Below are 19,337 nucleotides of genomic sequence, written 5' to 3'. Positions count from 1 at the left end.
ACTGGCTTCTCCTTGACTCTGCCTACTCTCTCTCTCTATTTCTTCCAGCCTGGTTATATTGTTAAGCCATTGGCTGAAAGCAGCTTCTTTATTAGCCAATGGCAATAAAACATATTCATAGCATACATCACCTCCCTTTTCTGTCTTAATAAAAAGGAAGGGTTTAACTTTAACACAGCAAGATTACATATAACAAAACAGATATCAAACAAGAATTATAGTTAAAATATTTATATCTACTTTATCTTTTTATCATAACTAAGGAAAACTATAACTGTTCTACTCCATCAAAGACTCTAGAAGTATATAATATTAACTAAGTAAACAGGAAGTGCATTGTAAACAACTTTCAAAACTCTAGAATTGACAGAGACATCTTGCTTCCTGGACAGTCACCCAAAGTTCTTCTGTAACATTGGGGCACCCATCTTCAGCCTACAGGCCCATAGTGTCCAGCAGACTATTCCATGAAGCAAGAAATTTCAAAGACATTTCCACCTATATTGTCAGTTTGTCAGTCACATTTTTTGTGTGTCCTGCAGGATGTCTAGCAGACTCTTTCATGAAGCAGGAACCCTGAAGGACATCTCACCTTTAGGCAAGTCCATCAGTTATTTCTCTGTGGGTCCTGCATGTCCAGTTCATACAGCATAACATCAAGCAGTCCAGGCAAGAGTAGTTTCTTACCCAAATGGCTAGCAAACTCAATAAGGAGCCTCTTTAATGCCCATCATCCTCTTGAAGTAGATTGTTGCTGCCAGAAGCAGATGTGTCTTACTGTCATGAAAAGGCTTAAAACATTTTAAATGCCATACTCTGTAATCTTTGAAAGATCTGAAGACTACCTATCCATCTGAAATACATCTCTGTGCATCTAGAAAACCTAACTAAGATGACCACAAGCTTGACTATTATAGATGACTCTCTATTAACCTATATTTCTTAATTATACATTACATTTTAAAATGAGCTGCACAAACTCAATACCTTAATCAAGAGCAGAAATATACATATAATAAAATTGGTATCTATAGACCAAGATCCATACCAGTGCAAAGTATCCATCTCTATAGCGTATCAACCTTTAAATATAAACAAACAATTTAAATTGTCATTTAGGGAATTTAGGTGTCGTTCTCTTCAAACTGCTTCCTGCTTTTTGTTAGTTGGAGTAATTTTTGGGGGTGTTCACGATGACCTTTCAGGGGGTCGTGGTCCATCAAACCACATTAGTCTGGGATGAATCCATAGGTTCTCATCTTTTGTGGAAACAAAAGAAGAACCTCTTTTCCAAAGAAACAAATCCTTATACCCAAATTTTGAAGTTGAGATATCTTAAAAATATGTATATTGATTTAGCTTAGCAACCCATACAATGAAATGTCTCTCTGTACTTAGCTCATTCACAATCAATAAATTTAAAGAAAACACAATAATATACATAATCCAGACTCTCTGTGTATATTCTGTCTTTATGTGGCTTATTTTTCTTTATTTCTATTACTTTTTCTACAAGTTTACTCTGTCTCTTTAAAGACTTTGTTTTATTTTTTAAAACAATTTACTTCTTTTTATAACTTTCATTTATAGTGAGAAGTTTTCTTTTTATTTATGGATGAAGGTAGACAGTTGGTAAAAATAAATTACTGACAAAATGAGTTATAAAACCAGTTTTTAATTTTAAATGTTGCTTGTGTTTTCTGTAATACACAGGAACTAAGTGAAAACACAGATTCCCCTGAAATTAGTCTTCTCTCTGGTACTTCACTTATGGCATCTGATTTGGTTACACCAAAGGAGAAATCATTTGCAAAGCCAGTGAAGACCTTAGCTGTACCAAATACATTTTTTGAGCCTGAACAGGAAGTAACACTGACCATGACATCTAAAGAAACCAAAGATGAAGAAAGCTCTCTTGAAACATTTGTGTCTGCTTTAGAAAGATTACTAGAATCACCAGAAGGCAACCAAGAAGAAACACTGCTTGAAATAGCGAATGATTTCAATCCTCAAGAATTGAAGAACCCATTGAGCAACTCCTTGAGTTCTGTGTCAGTCCCTTTGAATGCCTTGTCAGCATGTTGTAGAGATGTACTAGAAAACACGAAGAATGATGATGCATTGCCTGCTGAATTGCTGGCAACCATCAACATGCTACCAGGTGACAATGTAGAACCTGGACCTGTAGGACCCATCTGTCAAGGACAAGAGAAAAGCAGCAGTGTTAGTGGTGGAAACGGATGTTTAGAAGTGCAACCTACCATGTCTCAGATAGATGAAGACTGCACACAAATAGTACAGGTGAATTCAGTCTCTTTTCTACCCTACCATATAAACAGTTCAGGTTATCCTAGTTGTGGGACAACATCTGTTAGTAGGACAAGTGGATGTGCACAGTTTAAGTATATAGGTATAATTTTTGTAGTGATTGGTAACAATTGTCATTGTATTAAGTTTAAATCATCTCATCAAATACCAACATCTGGAAGATATTGTGTAACTTTCACACATAGATTGCTTTTTTTAGAAGTGCTGGGTAGAGTTTACAAGGGATTAAGTTAAAATTGTTTCATCCCCAACATACATAAAAGGCATATTGTTAGTTTTTTATTATATAGGAAAGTATTTATTACCAGAAATTTCCCTGTTGTTTAGAATACTCTGTTAACTGAATTCAGAGTAGATACAGAACACTGTAGTTGGACAGAGTAATTTGGGCTTCTAATGTGGGATGGAGGAAGAATTAAGCCTTTGCTAAGCCCTGTTTGCCTTTAGTATCTGAGTGGATTGCCAGACATAACTTGTAGCTTTAGAATTCCTACAGCATTATGCCCAGAGGCCCTACAGATGTGCAACAGGAGCCAAGTTCCCTTTTCGTGTTTGTATTCTTCTTATTATAAAATTACAGGCAACTATGTTGATGTATACTTGCAATTCCAGCACTGGAGAGGCTGAGGCAGCAGGATCAGTTCAGGAGTTCAAAGTTAGCATGTGACCATAGCAACACCCTGTTTCAGATGAACCAAAACCGAAAGAACAAAATCAAACATGATAAGATTATATAACAGTATGATAACAAAGTTCCCCCAAAATATAATTTCTAAACATTGTTAACAGTTTGGTGTAGCTTTAATTACTTTTAGTCCATGTATATTTATTTTATTCAAATGAAACTGTATAATGCAAGTTGCTTTGCAACCTATTTTTTAAATCTAATGCATGTTGCTTTTTTTTAGTGTCAGGAAATGTAGCACTTTTCAATCTTTTAGGTTACTAAATGACATAAATGCATTATAAAAATAATTTATTGTTATAGTTTAATCAATTCATAATAAGGGAAACTTAGATACCCTTTTTATTTAATCTTGGCAATTAACAAAATATTCCATATATATCCCCAGGAAGATTTAGAGAAAACTTGAGTGTATGTTGCAGCGTACACACCTAGAGTAATACTGATGTAATCCTGCTTGCAAATTTCAGATAGACATTATAGGTTTAGGAAAACAAACAAACAAAAAAGGCCAGATACCTTTAATCCCAGAACTCTGGAGGCAGTGGCAGGTGGATCTCTGTGAGTTCAGCCTGGTCTATAGAGGAAGTTCCAGAACAACCAAGGTTACACAGGGAGACCCTGTCTCCAAAAACTGACTCCCCCCCACCAAAAAGAGAAAAACTCAGAAAAAGACACATTAATTATGGAGTGTTAAAGGTGATTAAACATTTACATGTTCTAGGATAAAGAGAAGGTGTTGTTTTTTTTAAAAAAAATACTGCAAGATCCCCGCAGCAGTAGGCAGCAGAAATGCTGTAGGTCCCAAATGGTGGTAGCAGGCCATGTGGTGGCAGGCAGCGGGCTCTGGGAGCAGCCAGTCCCAGGCAGAGATGGCTGCCCGTCCCCGAGCAGTGGCTGGTCCCAGGCAGGGAGATACATGGCAGGCGGGCAGGAGACAGAGACATGGATAGACATGACATGCAGGGTGAGGTTGAATATTTATTCAGGGGGTTATGGAGGAGGAAGGGTGAAGGGGGGGCAGAGAGAGAGGGAGAGAGAAAGAGGTGGAAAAAGAGAGAAGGGGGAAGCGAAGAAGTGGGGAGACAGGTAGAAGCAAAGCTGCCTCTCTGAGAGGAAGATGGAAAAGAGAGCGAGCTCAGGCTGGAGCTGAAGATCAGCCTGCCTCAGCGGATGGGGGAGGGAGTGGGCGTGGCTTATCTCTTAAAGAGACAGAAAACGATAACAGAAGGACTGTGAGTAAATGTAGAATGTTCTTATGTGGGTGTCTTATTCCCAACAACTTACTTCCTGCCAAATTAATGCACCAAAAGTGATCTTATATTTTCCTGTGAATTTTAAAGTTAAATATTGATGAAAATAATTTTAAAGTCTTTTCACTACCTCCTCTCCCCCAGGTCTCTCTATGAAGTCCAGGCTGGCCTCAAACTCAGTTCTCCTGCCTTAGTTTTCTAAGTAGTGGGATTATAGACATGCATTACCAAGACTAGCTGCTTATGTGTTTTCATAAGCTTAAAATCTACATTGTTTTTTCAAAATACAATTGTAGCATTATGTTCATATATGCTTGTGAGAATTGTCACACTTTAATCTCAAAGACAATTTTATCAGAGAAGATAAATGTAATTTTTTGGTTTAATGTTATAATTATTTATGGATATGTGTATATCTTTATAGACTATAGAAGACCCAAAACCATTTAGATTGCAAACAAGGACTCATGAAAATACCACGTCTTATGAGCAACTAAATGATAAGGGAAATTCAGATACCGTGAAAAATACCTCTGTCCAGGAAACACCCCATGTACTCAGAAGATCATCTAGACTGGAAAAACTGAAAGCAAGCAGAGATGTGGCACATACAGATGTGTTGAAAATGCCAGAAAATATTTCATCAAAACCACTTAGTTGTGAGGATCAAATACATAACATATTTGCAACTGAGAATTTCAGGTGTGTTGTTACATTGTATCTTTCTCACCAGATATTCTGAAAATCTAATCGATAATTGGGTGCTGGAGGATGTTAGAGGCAGTGTCAACTTACCCATAAGTAAAAAGCATTTTTCTATTGCTGTTTTTAATTTTGCAATTTTTAATTAGTCCCCCACTACATAGCAGGTTCCTTCACCCCTCACACTCCTGCGGAGAGCCTCCCTCCTTCCCGTATGCGGTGAATAGAGTGGATAGTGACATGTCAGCTTGGGAGTGGAGTGCAGGAGCCTGAGAATCCTCATATTTGTAGGGAACTACACTGAAAGTAACTAAAAGACTGGCATGGGCTTGTCTCTCACGGGGGTATCTATAGCTCACTTAGGGCCCCATCCCATGTTTAAGTTGCTTTGTCAGTTGAGAATAACTCAGTAACTATCTTTGGTTTTCAATAGTTGTCAAAGTTTTATTTGATTCTCCATGACTGCTTATAAAAATTGCAATTATTTAATAAGTCAATTTTTTAAAGAATGCAGGGTTCTGTCTTAAAGACTGACAGTAAGAGGAAGAATATGCATTTATCCAGATTCAAGAGTGAACAGAGAAAGAAAAATGAACAACTTAAAATAAAAAATGGTGAGACATTTTTTGAATATTTTTTTATTTCTTTACATAGCTTATAGAAACAGAATTGAAGTAGAACAATTTATAATATTACCTCAGTTTTATTGATGAGTTAACCATTTTAGTGATGGTAAGTAAGACTTTACCTACTAGCACACATAACTTCTTAGTAGCATAAATGGGATTTGAAATTAAATGGCTGCCAGGGTAGTATTGGTTTCTATACTTTCCACTATAGAGAACAGCTAGATGATAATTTCATATTTGAATATATGGCTAACACAGCAAAAGACTGACATTGCATACCAAAAACAGGAGTAGAGACATGAGAGGGCAAATTGCTGTTTCTATATAAGCTGTAAGATTGAATTAAAAAGTTGTGTTACAATCAGGGTGGTGGTGGCGCACGCCTTTAATCCCAGCACTCGAGAGGCAGAGGCGCACAGATATCTGTGAGTTCAAGGCCATCCTGGTCTACACGATCTCGTTTCAGGACAAGCTCCAAAGCTGCAGAAAAATTTTGTCTTGAAAAAAAAAGTTCTATTACAATAAAATAATATAGAAACTCAGTTAAAAGTCATAGTGAACTTGACAAAATTGAAATATGGGCAATAGATTGCATCTGCTTGAATTTTCTGAATCTGAAAATAATACTTTTTTTTTGATTTTTGAGACAGGATTTCTCTGTAGCTTTTTTTTGGTTCCTGTCCTGGAACTAGCTCTTCTAGACCAGGCTGGCCTCGAACTCACAGATATCTGCCTGCCTCTGCCGTGGTGAAAATAATACTTTTAATTGTATAAGAGAATGTTTATATTCTTAGAAAATGCATGTTAAGTATTAGTTATAAAATGTACGGTATCTAAAAGTTACAAACTATCATCCCATCTGTATATGCACAACAGATAAATAGGTAGATAGATATACAGATATAGATAGATAGATAATAGATAGGATAGATGAAAATGATTTAAAGTTGTGAGAAAATGTTACCATTGACTCCTTTGCTTATTTTTCTTCTCTACTCAGATCAAACTCAGGGCTTCACACATGCTAGGCAAGCACTCCACCACTAGGCTATATCCTTAGACCCTTTATTCTTTTTACATACTTTTTCTGAGAGCCTGAAATTATTTCAAAATAAAGTATAAAAAAATTGAATAAACTGAAAAATATAGTATCTCATATATTAACTAGATAAGCAATATAAAATACAATTTTATATAATTATAATTATATAGAATTATAATAATTATAATGCTATAAAAATAAGGAAAATACATCTGTGACAATAAAACCTGTCACACCTGTACAAAGAGGGTTTAAAACAAAAAGGTGACTTGAACAAATGGAAACAAGAGACTAGTTCTCAGTTAGATTTCAAACTTAAGAAATCTCTCTCAGTTACTTAATAAGTGCATGGGATCTCAATCAAAAGTAGGTTTGGAACCTGGGGAGGTAATTGAAACAGTAAGTGCTTGCCAAGCGAATAACAATGGCCTCAGTTTAATTTCCAGCACTGTGGTGGTATGAGTAAGAGTGGTCCTCACAGCCTCATATATTGAATGCTGATTCACCAGGGAGTGGAACTGTTGGAAGGGATTAGAAGGATTAGGAGAAGTGACCTTGTTTGAATAGGGACGGCTGTGTTGGAGGAAGTGTGTTGATGGGGTGGGCTTTGAGGTTTCAGATGCCCATGGCAGGCACAGTCCTCCACCTCCACTTGAGGGGCAAGATGTAGCTCTCACCTGCTGCTCCAGTGCCTTGGATGTTGCCATGCTTCATGATGGTAATGAACTAAGCCTCTGAAATTGGAGTCCCCAATTAAATGCTTGGTTTTATAAGTGTTGTCTTATTCATAGTATCACAGCAATACAGTAGTGACTAAGACAAACACATCAATAAAGAGAGAAACAGCAGCACATTCTTGTAATCCTAGCACTTGAGGAGGCAGGGAAGGAAGATTTGTATGTATTGGTGGCCAGCTAGATTTGTCAAATCCATGAGAAATCAGTGAGAAACCCTGTCCCAAAACTGAGTGATTGAGCAAGGACCCTTGACATTGACCTCTGTCTGGCCTCCATACACACCTATATCTGCTCATATATCACACTTGCATACACACCCACATAAAACCATATGTGTGTGTGTGTGAACGCACGCACATGTATGTATGCATTGCATGCATATGAGTATGTTGGTATGCATGCCTGTGCGTGCAGAAGCCAGAGCAGGACACTGGGTGCCTTGCTTCACCATTGTCCATATTTCCTGAGACAGAACCCTCACTGGTCTGGAAGCTTGCTGTTTCACTAGACTGGATGGCTACCAGATTACCTTCTCTTGCCTCCTACTGCTAGGGTTTCTGCCTTGTGCAGCTCTGCCTGTCTTTTTATGTGGGTGCTAAGGATTTGAACTTAGGTTTTCATGACTGCAGAACAAGTGCTCTTCCCCGTTGAATAATCTCTCTAGTCCTCCATATACAGAGTTCTGTCTGCTTGTTTATTTTCTATTATTTTAACAGGGCTGGAGGGTAGCTATGAGATCACTACAAAATGACACTAAGTTTCAGGTAGAAAAGTAAGTATAAAAAACTAGCAAAAATATTCAGAAAAATTAAAGCAGAGCTAGTGTAAGAATTTGTTCTGTGTAAATCATAATATTTTAGAAAACCACTGAAATTAAAGTAATTTGTCATGGCATAGGACCAACAGATAAATCAGTGAAATAGAAAAGAGGTTTTAGATTTGGAAAGCAGATACAATGGAAATATGAGCATAATGACTGATAACAACCATTCATATCTCAAAGTGTTGGCAAGAACTAAGCATTACATATAATATCCCCCATTCAAATTGAATTTCTGGCTGGTCAGAGGTTTAAATGAAAACATTCTGGAAGAGAACAGATGTAAATCTTTTTAACATCTTAATATTGAAAAGTCCAAAAGCCTTTTAACTAATTATTCAAACAAAAACTAAGGTATAAGGGAAAAGAATGATAATACTGACTATATACATTTCAACATTTGTCGAAATACATTCTAAAGAAGACCCAACGTGAAACAGAACTGCTAGTGATGTGACACAATGGTTTAAATGCACTCATGGGGAACAAACTGGTCTCTGTCTTGGGTCTAACTCAGGTTCTTATGCTTGCTAGGCAAGCACTGCTGACTGAGCCATCACTCCAGCCTTCTCTCCACTCCATTCCCCTTCCTCCCTCATCTCTCTCTTTTCCTTTCTTTTTATAAGATTACTATTAGTCAATTTATTTTTAAATGCAAAGGACCTACAACAGCAAAGTGACTGGAAATAAAATTTGAGAACTATTCTGATCAAGCTTTAGGAATTTTGTAGCTATCATAATAAAAAATAGCATGACCCTGGTATCAGTAGGAAAATAGGTCAAGGAAATTAAATACAGTCTGGAAATAAACATGCAAAACTGCTTTTCTGAAGTGAAAAGACAATGTGGAAAATGAGTCAATATTCATATGCAACAAAATATTTCTACTTGTGTGTTTTAAAAGTAGTGTTGAATTTTACTTTGGCTGACAAGTTACGTGAAGATTAACTTTTCAGTATAAAGATTTTGAAAGGCATGTGTAGTGTTGGGCCCTGGAGAAGGGAGGTCATGAGCAAGGTCTGTATACTCAGACTCCTAGGAATGCAAATGTCTCCTAGCCCTGTGTGAGAGCTGGCGATTCTCTACTTACTCATTAGTTGTTCTTGCTTAGCCTTATGGAAGAGGCTCCTCTTTGTGTTTATGTGGGCTATATGCATGTGTCTGTGCAGGTATGCCTGTCTGTGTGTATGCACGTGGAGACCAGATGCTGATGTATGTATCTATTCCTATTGTTCCCCGCGTTATTTTTTCACTTACTTTGAGGTTTTTGTTTCTGATAACCAACTAGCTAGTCTGTACCTCCCCACCTCTGGGGTCAGGCACATGCTGCTGTGCCTGGCCTTTACATGGGTGCTGGGGATCCAAACTCAGGTTCTTACACTTGCTTAGCAAGCACTGTACTCATTGAGCCATCTCCCCAGCCCAAGATTACTCTTATATGCGAGCAATTTACTTAACCAATGACTCAAGGACACCCATGTAGATTTTTGATACCTTTTCTTTATTTCCTTTTCTGTGGTACCCCACTTGTCACATTAAGTTCTAGATACAACTGTCTCACCAAACTCTGATTCTGTTTCTAAGATTAATGGGGTTACCTTACTTTGTAACACCTTTCCACTGTACCAATATTCTCTGAAAGTTCATCTGAACAAAAGTCATAAGGACCTTGGGGCTCACTGCATTCGTTTCTCTACGTGCAGGGTCATAGATCTAAATTGCCAATTTTCTTATGGTGTAGGAGGCCCTTCTGTTTATGTGTTGCTTTCATTGGTTAATCAATAAAGAAACGGCTTTGGCCTGATAGGGCAGAACTTAGGTAGGCAGAGAAGACAGAACTGAATGCTGGGAGGAAGAAAGCAGAGTCAGAGAGCCGCCATGGAGCTGCCTAGTCAGACATGCTGAATCTTTCCTGGTAAGCCATGACCTCGTGGTGATAAACAGATTATTAGAAATGGGTTAAATCAAGATGTGAGAGTTAGCCAGTAAGAGGCTAGAGATAATGGGCCAGGCAATGATTTAATTAATATAATTTCTATGTGGTTATTTCAGGTGTAAGCTAGCCAGGCGGCCGGAACAAACAAAGGGCACTCTCTCTATCAACATTTGGCACCCAATATGGCCAACTAACTCCGTGTAAAACTTATGTAAGAGGGCTTAAAAAGGAATTCTAGGAAGAACAGCCAGTGCTCTTAACCACTGAGCCATCTCTCCAGCACCAAGATTGAGCGTGTAGCACATAAACCCTTTTTATCTGAATTACAGCCAAATCTGCCATGCAGAGCACTGTGGAGCTGGAAACATTTCTGTGTATGGTGGCAGGAATCCGCCATGCTCTCCTGGCTGCCCGGGGCCTAGTAGACTGATCTGCCATCTTCCCAGGCAGGAAGAGCCGAGCCACGGGCATGTTCTCTACCCCAAGTGGGAACAGAAACACCCCGGGTCCACAAATGCCATTGAAATGCTTAATAATTGGCATTTGTACTGGCAGCACATTCCAGGAAGCAACATTTTAAAACCATGCGGCCTTTTTCCTGCTACGGCGCTGAGTCAGGAAAATTTCTGGGTGCCATTCTGTAACAGGAGGAGTGGGCTACTTGTCATCCCAGCCACCCAGTTTTTTTACACCCAAAATAACCACACAGAAACTGTATTCATTAAAACACTGCTTGGTCCATTAGCTCAGGCTTCTTATTAACTCTTATATTTTATATTAGCCCATTATTCTAGTATATGTTAGCCACATGGCTCAGTACCTTTTTTAGCGGGGCAGGTCACATCCTGCTTTTTCAGTGTCTGGATAGGAATGGGGAGGAGAGCTTCCTTCTTCCCAGAATACTCCTATTCTCCTTGCCCCACCTCTACTTCCTGTCTGGTTGTCTTGCCTATACTTCCTGCCTGACTACTGGCCAATCAGCATTTATTTAAAACATAATTGACAGAATACAGAATTGTCCTACACCAGATTATTTTGGATTCTAGATTTAGAGGGTGCAGTCCATGGATGATTGGACCTGTAATAATGGCAGAAGCACCTGGGGGACAAATCTGCTTATGTTATGAGCAGAAAGCATAAGAGAAGGTCTCCTTTGCCAATATACCTCCAGTTAACCTAACTTCCTCTTAGTAGACCCAACCTCTTAAAAGCTCTACTATCTCCTAGTAACTAACAAACTAAGCTTTTACCTCATGGACCTGCAGAGACATGCAGATAGATAATATAGCAGACAGTAAATAATTCTAGATTTAAGTAATCCTTTGCTTAGAATTTTTAAGAAAATCTGTCATCTATTATGAGCACTTTTGTAAGGTTTTAATCAATGTATATTCTATATCATGAGTTTTAGTTTACTACAAATATTTAAAAACTAACACATCTTTACATTTTTTATATTTAGATAAAATTACAGTAAGGCTAATGGATAAAATACTCTTTAATAATGTAATATACCCACTTTTAATATTGACTAGATTAATCATAGTCTGTCCCCCGTCCTCTGCCCCATTTTGACAAAGGTTTCTCTGTGTAGCCCTGGCTGTCCTGGAACTCACTTTATAGACCAGGTTGTCCTTGAATTTAGATCCACCTGCCCCTGCCTCCTTGGGTGCTGGGATTAAAGGTGTGCACCTTTGTTCTTTCTCTCATTTTAGGAAAAGGGAAGATGAATAAAATGTGTCCTTGTAGTATAAACCGGAGAAACGTTTTTGGAGAGAATTTACTGTATAAAGCTACTCTCCATAATGATGTTGATCTGGTTCGCTGTTGCATAAAAAATGGTGGAAATGTCAATCAGCCGAGTTATGCTGGTAAGTCAAGGTTACTACCCACAGTTGTCTAGGGAGCCATCTGCAGTCTCAGCTGAACTGCCCACATGAGAGTATGACAAAGTGAGACGAAGGCAGTATGCTCTCCAGTAACTTTCTGGCTCCTCATTATTTCTCAAGGAAGAGAATTAGTTGAGTGGTGGAAGAACACTGCATTTCTCATTAAAGATGTCAGGTAGGCCGTGTGCAGTGCATTATACAGAAGGAAGGCTGGTTCCTGGTGCTCACTTTACATTATACAGAAGGAAGGCTGGTTCCTGGTGCTCACTTTACAAGAGTGCCAATGTGAGACTTAACCTTGAATGGAGGTAAGATGAGACCAAAACTGGAAGTAACTAATGTTAACCAAATCTCAAGGGAAATTTTGTAGTAATGGCAGGGATACAGAAGGTGTAAGACCAGGGAAACAGGCAGAATAGAATATGAGGTAGAAGGTGGATAGATTACTAAGGAAGGAAGCAGTCTTCCCTTGTGGCCGGTTCTGCAGTACTTCCTTCTGTGGAGAATCTTACATGTTTTCTAGATAGGACTGATTGTAAAGATAACTTGTGTGTTAGTGTATAAAGATACTTATGTGAACAACAGTGGGCCAGTCTGCGGGTGCTTTGGAGTATCTATACTGTTCCTTTAGTTTCTAGATTGCCTATTTATCAAACAGTGCAAAATCTCTGGTGCATAAATGATGGCATAGTGCAATCCATGGTTGAGCAGGTACTGCTCCAGTACTTAGAATATGAAGGCCTGGTTTTGCAATGTGGTCATAGTTTAAAATGATTTTTGAAATGATTGATTTTTATTTAGATTGATTGATTCAGTGTGCATGTATGCATGAGCGTGGGTGTGCATGCACACTGTAGCAGCACATGTGTGGACATGAGAGGAAAATTTGTGAAAGTCAGTTCTCTCCTTCTACCCTGTGGGATCCCAGGATTGAACTCAGGTTATCAAGGTTAGCAGCAAGCACCTTTATCTGCTGAACTGTCTCCCTAGCCCTTAAATCATACACTTAGATTAATAACTAAGATTCTATAAACCTTACTACTCTGCTTGCAAGAGATTTACTCTTTAAATTTTTTAATTAACTAGCCAATTTTCCCAGCTTATTCAGAGTTTCCCTGCCTCTTCTCCCAGTCTCTTTCCTCATCCTCCTCCCACCATCCACTCCTCCTTTCTCTTCATAAAAGTGCAGGTCTCCCATGTATGCCAGGCAGCCATGGCATACAAAGTTACAGCAAGACTAGGCATCTCTTCTCCTATTAAGGCTGGATAAGGCAACCCAGTAGGAGGAAAGGGTCCCAAAATCAGATAAAAGAGTCAGAGATAGTCCCTGCTTCCACTGTTAGGTGTCCCACAAGGAGACCAAGCCACACAAGTGTAACCTATGTGCAGAGGGTCCAGGTCAGTCCCATGCAAGTTCTCTGGTTGGTGGTTCAGTCTCTTTGAGTCACCATAAGCCCAGGTCATTTGACTCTGTGTGCTTTTCCATGGTGTTCTTGGCCCCTCTGACTTTCATAATCCATCCTTCCCCTCTTGTACAGGATTTCCAGAGGTTCACTAAATGTTTGGCAATGGGTCTCTGTATCTATATCCATCATGTGCTTGTTGAAGCCTCTCTGATGGCAGGTGGACTAGGCACCAGACTATGAGCATAGCAGAATATCATTAGAGATAATTTCATGGACTTGTCTTTTGTCAGTTGTATTTGATTCTATCCTGGATCTCTGGACTGCCCAGCCTCTGAGCCCTGACCCTCACATTTACTCTCTTGATTTTTAAGGGATTTGTAGTCCTTCTTCAGTACTTAGTGTTTCTTGAGTTCAAAAGTATCTCTACATGCAGCCAGATTTGACTCTATGAGTTTCAATTACGTCTCAATGTATTTTTTCATTCCCCCTTTCCTTGGGACAGTGTTAACAACCTTTCTGGCTGTTCCCTATGTATCTTCAGCCAGTTTCCTCACGTCCCCAGACACTTCCATGACCTTCCTGAATTAATTATCATTATTTTATTTTCCAAGCTTCTCAGACTCTTATTATTCATCTTTGCTCTCTGTTGTGCATCATACCTCTGTTTTTATTGTTTGCTGTCAATATGTTTTTAGAGTCAGAGAACGGTGTTTCCACAAAGTAGTCAACAAGCCATTTTCATCAGAAATTAACTACATCTGTTTAAAAATACTAATCTCTCTCTCCTCCCTCTCCCCCCCCTCGTGTGTGTGTGGAACACACAAATCTGTAGTTTAGCAAGTTGATCAGACTATGTTTATCTAATAAAACAAGAGCTAGTAACACAACATGATGGAAATCAATGTTGAGTGCCTTAAAACGAAACTGCCTACCATGTGCTTAGGAATGTAGATGTCACAGGCAGTGTCTGGTTGTGGGTGACTGTCACAGTAGAATAGGAAAGGTGTATGTCACTTTCTGAGAACTTTTAAAGGTAGATCTGCTCTGTTGGGCCATTATTTTGGTCTAGGTGGGTATACTATTCCTGGCAGCAAGGATGAAGTGTTTGTTGGAACCTGTTGGCCAACAGCTCAACTGTCTAGATACTGTAAACTTTGTTTGGTGGCAAGAGATGGCCAGTTGAAATTCTGCTTTGCCCATTATTTGGCAATTTCATATAGATTATCTTTATAGATGTATATATTTTAGGAACCTTCTACTCTGTTAGGTTTCCATACTAACCCTCAAATGGCCTTTAATTTTAACTACTTCTTAGTGTAGGAGATTTTTCTGTCTCTGTGTTGCTTTCATTGGTTGAATAAAGAAACTGCCTTGGCCTTTTGATAGGGCAACACTTAGGTAGGCGGAGTAAACAGAACTGAATGTTGGGAAGAAGGGCAGGTGGAGAGCTGCCATGGAGCTGCCAGGTCAGATGTGCTGAATCTTTCCTGGTAAGCCATGACCTCGTGGTGTTATACAGATTATTAGAAATGGGTTAAATCAAGATGTGAGAGTTAGGTGAGCATCCAAACTGCCTAGGCTCCCACAAAGCCAGTACGTGCAGTAGGATCAAAAACCCATTGCCTTTGGGTTCACCTTCTTACTTAGCTTCTCTAGGAACATGCATTATAAGCTCAATGTCCTTTATTTATGGCTAGAAACCAAATATGAGTGAGTACATCTCATGTTCCTCTTTTTGGGTCTGGCTTACCTCACTCAGGATAGTGTTTTCTATTTCCATCCATTTGTATGCAAAATTCAAGAAGTCCTTGTTTTTTACTGCTGAGTAATACTCTAATATGTATATATTCCATACTTTCTTCATCCATTCTTCCGTTGAAGGGCATCTAGGTTGTTTCCAGGTTCTGGCTATTACAAACAATGCTGCCATGAACATAGTTGAACATATACTTTTGTTGTATGATAGGGCCTCTCTTGGGTATATTCCCAAGAGTGGTATTGCTGGATCCAGGGGTAGGTTGATTCTGAATTTCCTGAGAAACCGAAACACTGCTTTCCAGAGTGGTTGCACAAGTTTGCATTCCCACCAGCAATGGGTGAGTGTCCCCCTTTCTCCACAACCTCTCCAGCAAAGGCTATCATTGGTGTTTTTTATTTTAGCCATTCTGACAGGTGTAAGATGGTATCTTAAAGTTGTCTTGATTTGCATTTCCCTGATCGCTAGGGAAGTTGAGCATGACCTTAAGTGTCTTTTGGCCATTTGAAGTTCTTCTGTTGAGAATTCTCTGTTCAGCTCCGTGCCCCATTTTATAATTGGATTGATTAGCCTTTTACGGTCTAACCCAAAGACAAACACATAGTCATCCTCATGAATATTAACCTTCATCAGGTGATGAAAGGAGACAGAGACAGAGGAGCACGGGACAGAAATCTCAAGGTCCAAATCAGGAGCAGAAGGAGACGGAGCACGAGCAAGGACCTCAGGACCGCGAGGGGTGCACCCACACACTGAGACAATGGGGATGTTCTATCGGGAACTCACCAAGGCCAGCTGGCCTGGGTCTGAAAAAGCATGGGATAAATCCGGACTAGCTGAACATAGAGGACAATGAGGAATACTGAGAACTCAGGAACAATCGCAGTGGGTTTTTGATCCTACTGCATGTACTGGCTTTGGGGGAGCCTAGGCAGTTTGGATGCTCACCTTTGGAGACCTGGATAGAGGTGGGCGGTCCTTGGGCTTCCCACAGGTCAGGGAACCCTGATTGCTCTTCGAGCAGATGAGGGAGGGTGACTTGATGGGGGAGGGGGAGGGAAATGGGAGGCGGATGAGGGGAGGAGGCAGAAAGAAAGAAAGAAAGAAAGAAAGAAAGAAAGAAAGAAAGAAAGGGAACAACACTCTTATAAAGTGAGACCACAAAATCAGAATAGTAAATTAAGAACTAAATCATGTGACTTTTAAAACTAAAGTAATAATTTTAATATGTATCTGATGAATTGGGAGAATAAAGTCTTTATTACCAATTGCTTCTAAAAAAAAAACCCATTGCCATTGTTCTTGAGTTCTCAGTAGTCTTCATTGTCCACTATGTACTAGATTTGGATGGAGGTGGGTGGTCCTTGGACTTCCCACAGGGCAGGGAACCCTGATCGCTCTTTGGGCTGACGAGGGACGGGGACTTGATTGGGGGAGGGGGAGGGAAATGGGAGGTGGTGGCGGGGAAGAGACAGAAATCTTTAATAAGCTAGTTCCAGGACAGGAACCAAAAGCTACAGAGAAACCCTGTCTCGAAAAATCAAAAAAAATTAATTAATTAATTAATAAAAAAAAAGATGTGAGAGCCAGTAAGAGGCTAGAGATAATGGGCCAGGCAATGATTTAATTAATACAATTTCTGTGTGATTATTTCTGGTTATTTTGGGTGCAAGCTAGCTGGACAGGATGAATAAAGGGCCACCCGCTCTCCTTGTAACAACTTCTCCCATTATTTCTTCTCTCAATTGCCTCTCCCCATTCTGCACTTCATTTTTGTATTCCATCTGTAATTATTCTATTTCCCTTTTTTTACTAGATTTTTCTGTTCCTTCTGGCCCCTTACTCTATATCTACCCTCTGTGGTTCTACAGATTGTAGCTTTGTTATCATTGACTTATGAGCTAATACCCACCTATAACCAAATTCATACCAAATTTGTCTTTCTGGGTCTGAGATACCTCACTCAGGATGATTTTTTTCTGGCTCTGTCTATTTACCAGCAAATTTAATGATGTTACCTTTTTAAGAGCTGAATAATACTCCATTGTGTAAATGTACGGCTTTAAGCACCAGTGCTTACCTACCAGGCCAAGGTTACCTGATAAATCTGGTGAGAAATAAATCTTGACCAGGCTCAAGGGGTCACAGCAAGACTGAGGCTATGACAAGTTAATTGCAAGCAATCAGACTTTTTAGTCCCTTTCAGAAACAATATAATGGTGAGGGCCAGGATCAATATAATGGTAGTTGCCAGAATACAGTGATGTTTTCAGGCTATACAGGGCACACAGGATTAATGTCTAAGACCAATTATCTGGCCAATCTTCTGTATGCTCATTGATTTCTAGGAACACAGAGAAGTAGAGTGGCATGAATGCTTCACTGCCTGAGGGAATGCCTGGGTTTCTCAGGAACCAAAAGGCATACAGTGCCCCAGGAGCCATGGACTCCAAAAACTTACAGCACATACCTCTCAGGGCAGCTAACCGAGGCCGACTCCAGGATTCCCTGCTGCATTTTCTTTATTCATTCCTCTGTTGAGGAACATCTAGGTTATTTCCAATTTCTGCCTAGTAAGACTAGAGCAGTAATGAACATGTTCAAGCAAGTGTCTCTGTGGGTATATGGCCAAGAGTGGAATATCTGGATCTTCAGATAGATTGAACAGCTTTGCTGTTCAAGTTTGCACTCCCACCAGCAATGCACAGTGTTCCTCTTACTCCACATCCTTGCCAGCATGAGCTGTCACTTGTTTTTTTGATCTTACCCACTCTGACAGGTATAAGATGAAATCTCAAAGTAGTTTTTTGATTTGCATTTCCCTGATAACTAAAGATGTTAAACCTTTCTTCAAGTGCTTATTAGCGATATGGGAATTTGCAGTTGACTTTTTTACCTTTACTCTTTGGGGAGCCCACCACCCAACTCCAAAATAAATACACAAAGACTTATTCTTACTTATGAATGCCCAGCCTTAGCTTGGTTTGTTTCTAGCCAGCTCTTCTTAACCTTTAATTATCCTATCTACCTTTTGCCTCTGGACTTTTATCTTTCTCTATACTGTATTTCTGTGACTAGCCCTGTTGCTGGGTGGCTGGACCCTGATGTCTTCCTCTCCTCATTTTCTAGCTCCTCTTCTTCTCTTTTTCTCCTTCTGTTTATTCTCTCTACTTGGCAGCACCGCCTATCCCTCTCCTCTAGCTATTAACCATTCAGCTCTTTGTTAAACCAATCAGATGTTTTAGGCAGGCAAGCTAACACGGCTTCAGAGTTAAACAAATGCAACATAAAGGAATGCAACACATCTTTGCATCATTCAACAAATATTCTACAGCATAAGCAAATGTAACACATCTTAAACTAATATTCTGCAATAGGAATTCATTGTTTAGATCTATACCTCATTTTTATTGAGTTATTTGTTTTCTTGATGTCTAGTTTCTTGACTTCTTTATATATTTTGGATATTAGCTATTTACCAGCCATGTAGTTGGTAAAAAAATCTTTTTCTAATTTGTAGGCTGCCATTTTGTCTAATGATGGTGTCCTTTGCAATGCAGAATCTTTTCAGTTTCATGAGATCCCATTTGTTAATTGTTGATCTTCGTGGTGGTGTAACACTATTCTGTTCTGAAAGTCTTTTCCTTGCTAATAATCTCAAGGTTATTCCCTACTTTCTCTTCTACCAGATTCAGTTTGTCTGGTCTTATATTGATGTCTTTGATCAATTTGGAGTTGAGTTTTGTGCAGGGTGATAAGTGGATCTATTTGGATTTTTCTACACGTAGCCATGCAGTCTGACTAGCACCATTTGTTGAAGATGCTGTCATTTTTCCAGTGTATATCTCTGATTTATTTATAAAAAAAAATCAGGTGTCTATAGGTGTGTGGATTTGTTTCTGTGTTTTTAATTTGATTCTGTTGGTAAATATGTCTGTTTTTTGTTTGTTTTTTTTTTGCTTTATTTTTGTTTGTTTTTGGCCAATATCACACTGTTTAAAACTGGGGAAATAATGCCTCCAGAAATTCTTTTATTATTTGGGACTATTTTAGCTTTCGTGTGTGTGTGTGTGTGTGTGTGTGTGTGTGTGTGTGTGTTTTCATATAAAGCTGAAACCGTCCTTTCAAGATCTGTGAAGAATTGTGTTGGAATT

The 19,337-nt window shown here is 39.2% G+C and overlaps 1 protein-coding gene across 1 annotated transcript in view; it reads left to right on the top strand.

The window, feature by feature from the left end:
- The window catches only part of Ankrd31 (ankyrin repeat domain 31), a 152,703-nt gene that overhangs the window by 55,317 nt on the left and 78,049 nt on the right, over positions 1–19,337 (top strand). Inside the window, exons 8-11 of the mRNA XM_075976264.1 lie at positions 1,714–2,301; positions 4,691–4,968; positions 5,506–5,582; positions 11,848–12,003. Of these exons, the coding sequence (XP_075832379.1) occupies positions 1,714–2,301; positions 4,691–4,968; positions 5,506–5,582; positions 11,848–12,003 (1,099 nt within the window). The remainder of the gene's footprint in view (positions 1–1,713; positions 2,302–4,690; positions 4,969–5,505; positions 5,583–11,847; positions 12,004–19,337) is intronic.

The sequence above is a fragment of the Microtus pennsylvanicus genome, chromosome 6 (genome assembly GCF_037038515.1).
Source record: "Microtus pennsylvanicus isolate mMicPen1 chromosome 6, mMicPen1.hap1, whole genome shotgun sequence".
NCBI classification, from domain to species: Eukaryota; Metazoa; Chordata; class Mammalia; order Rodentia; family Cricetidae; genus Microtus; species Microtus pennsylvanicus.
Note: the sequence above shows the minus strand (reverse complement) of the source record. Positions and strands in the feature narration are given on the sequence as shown.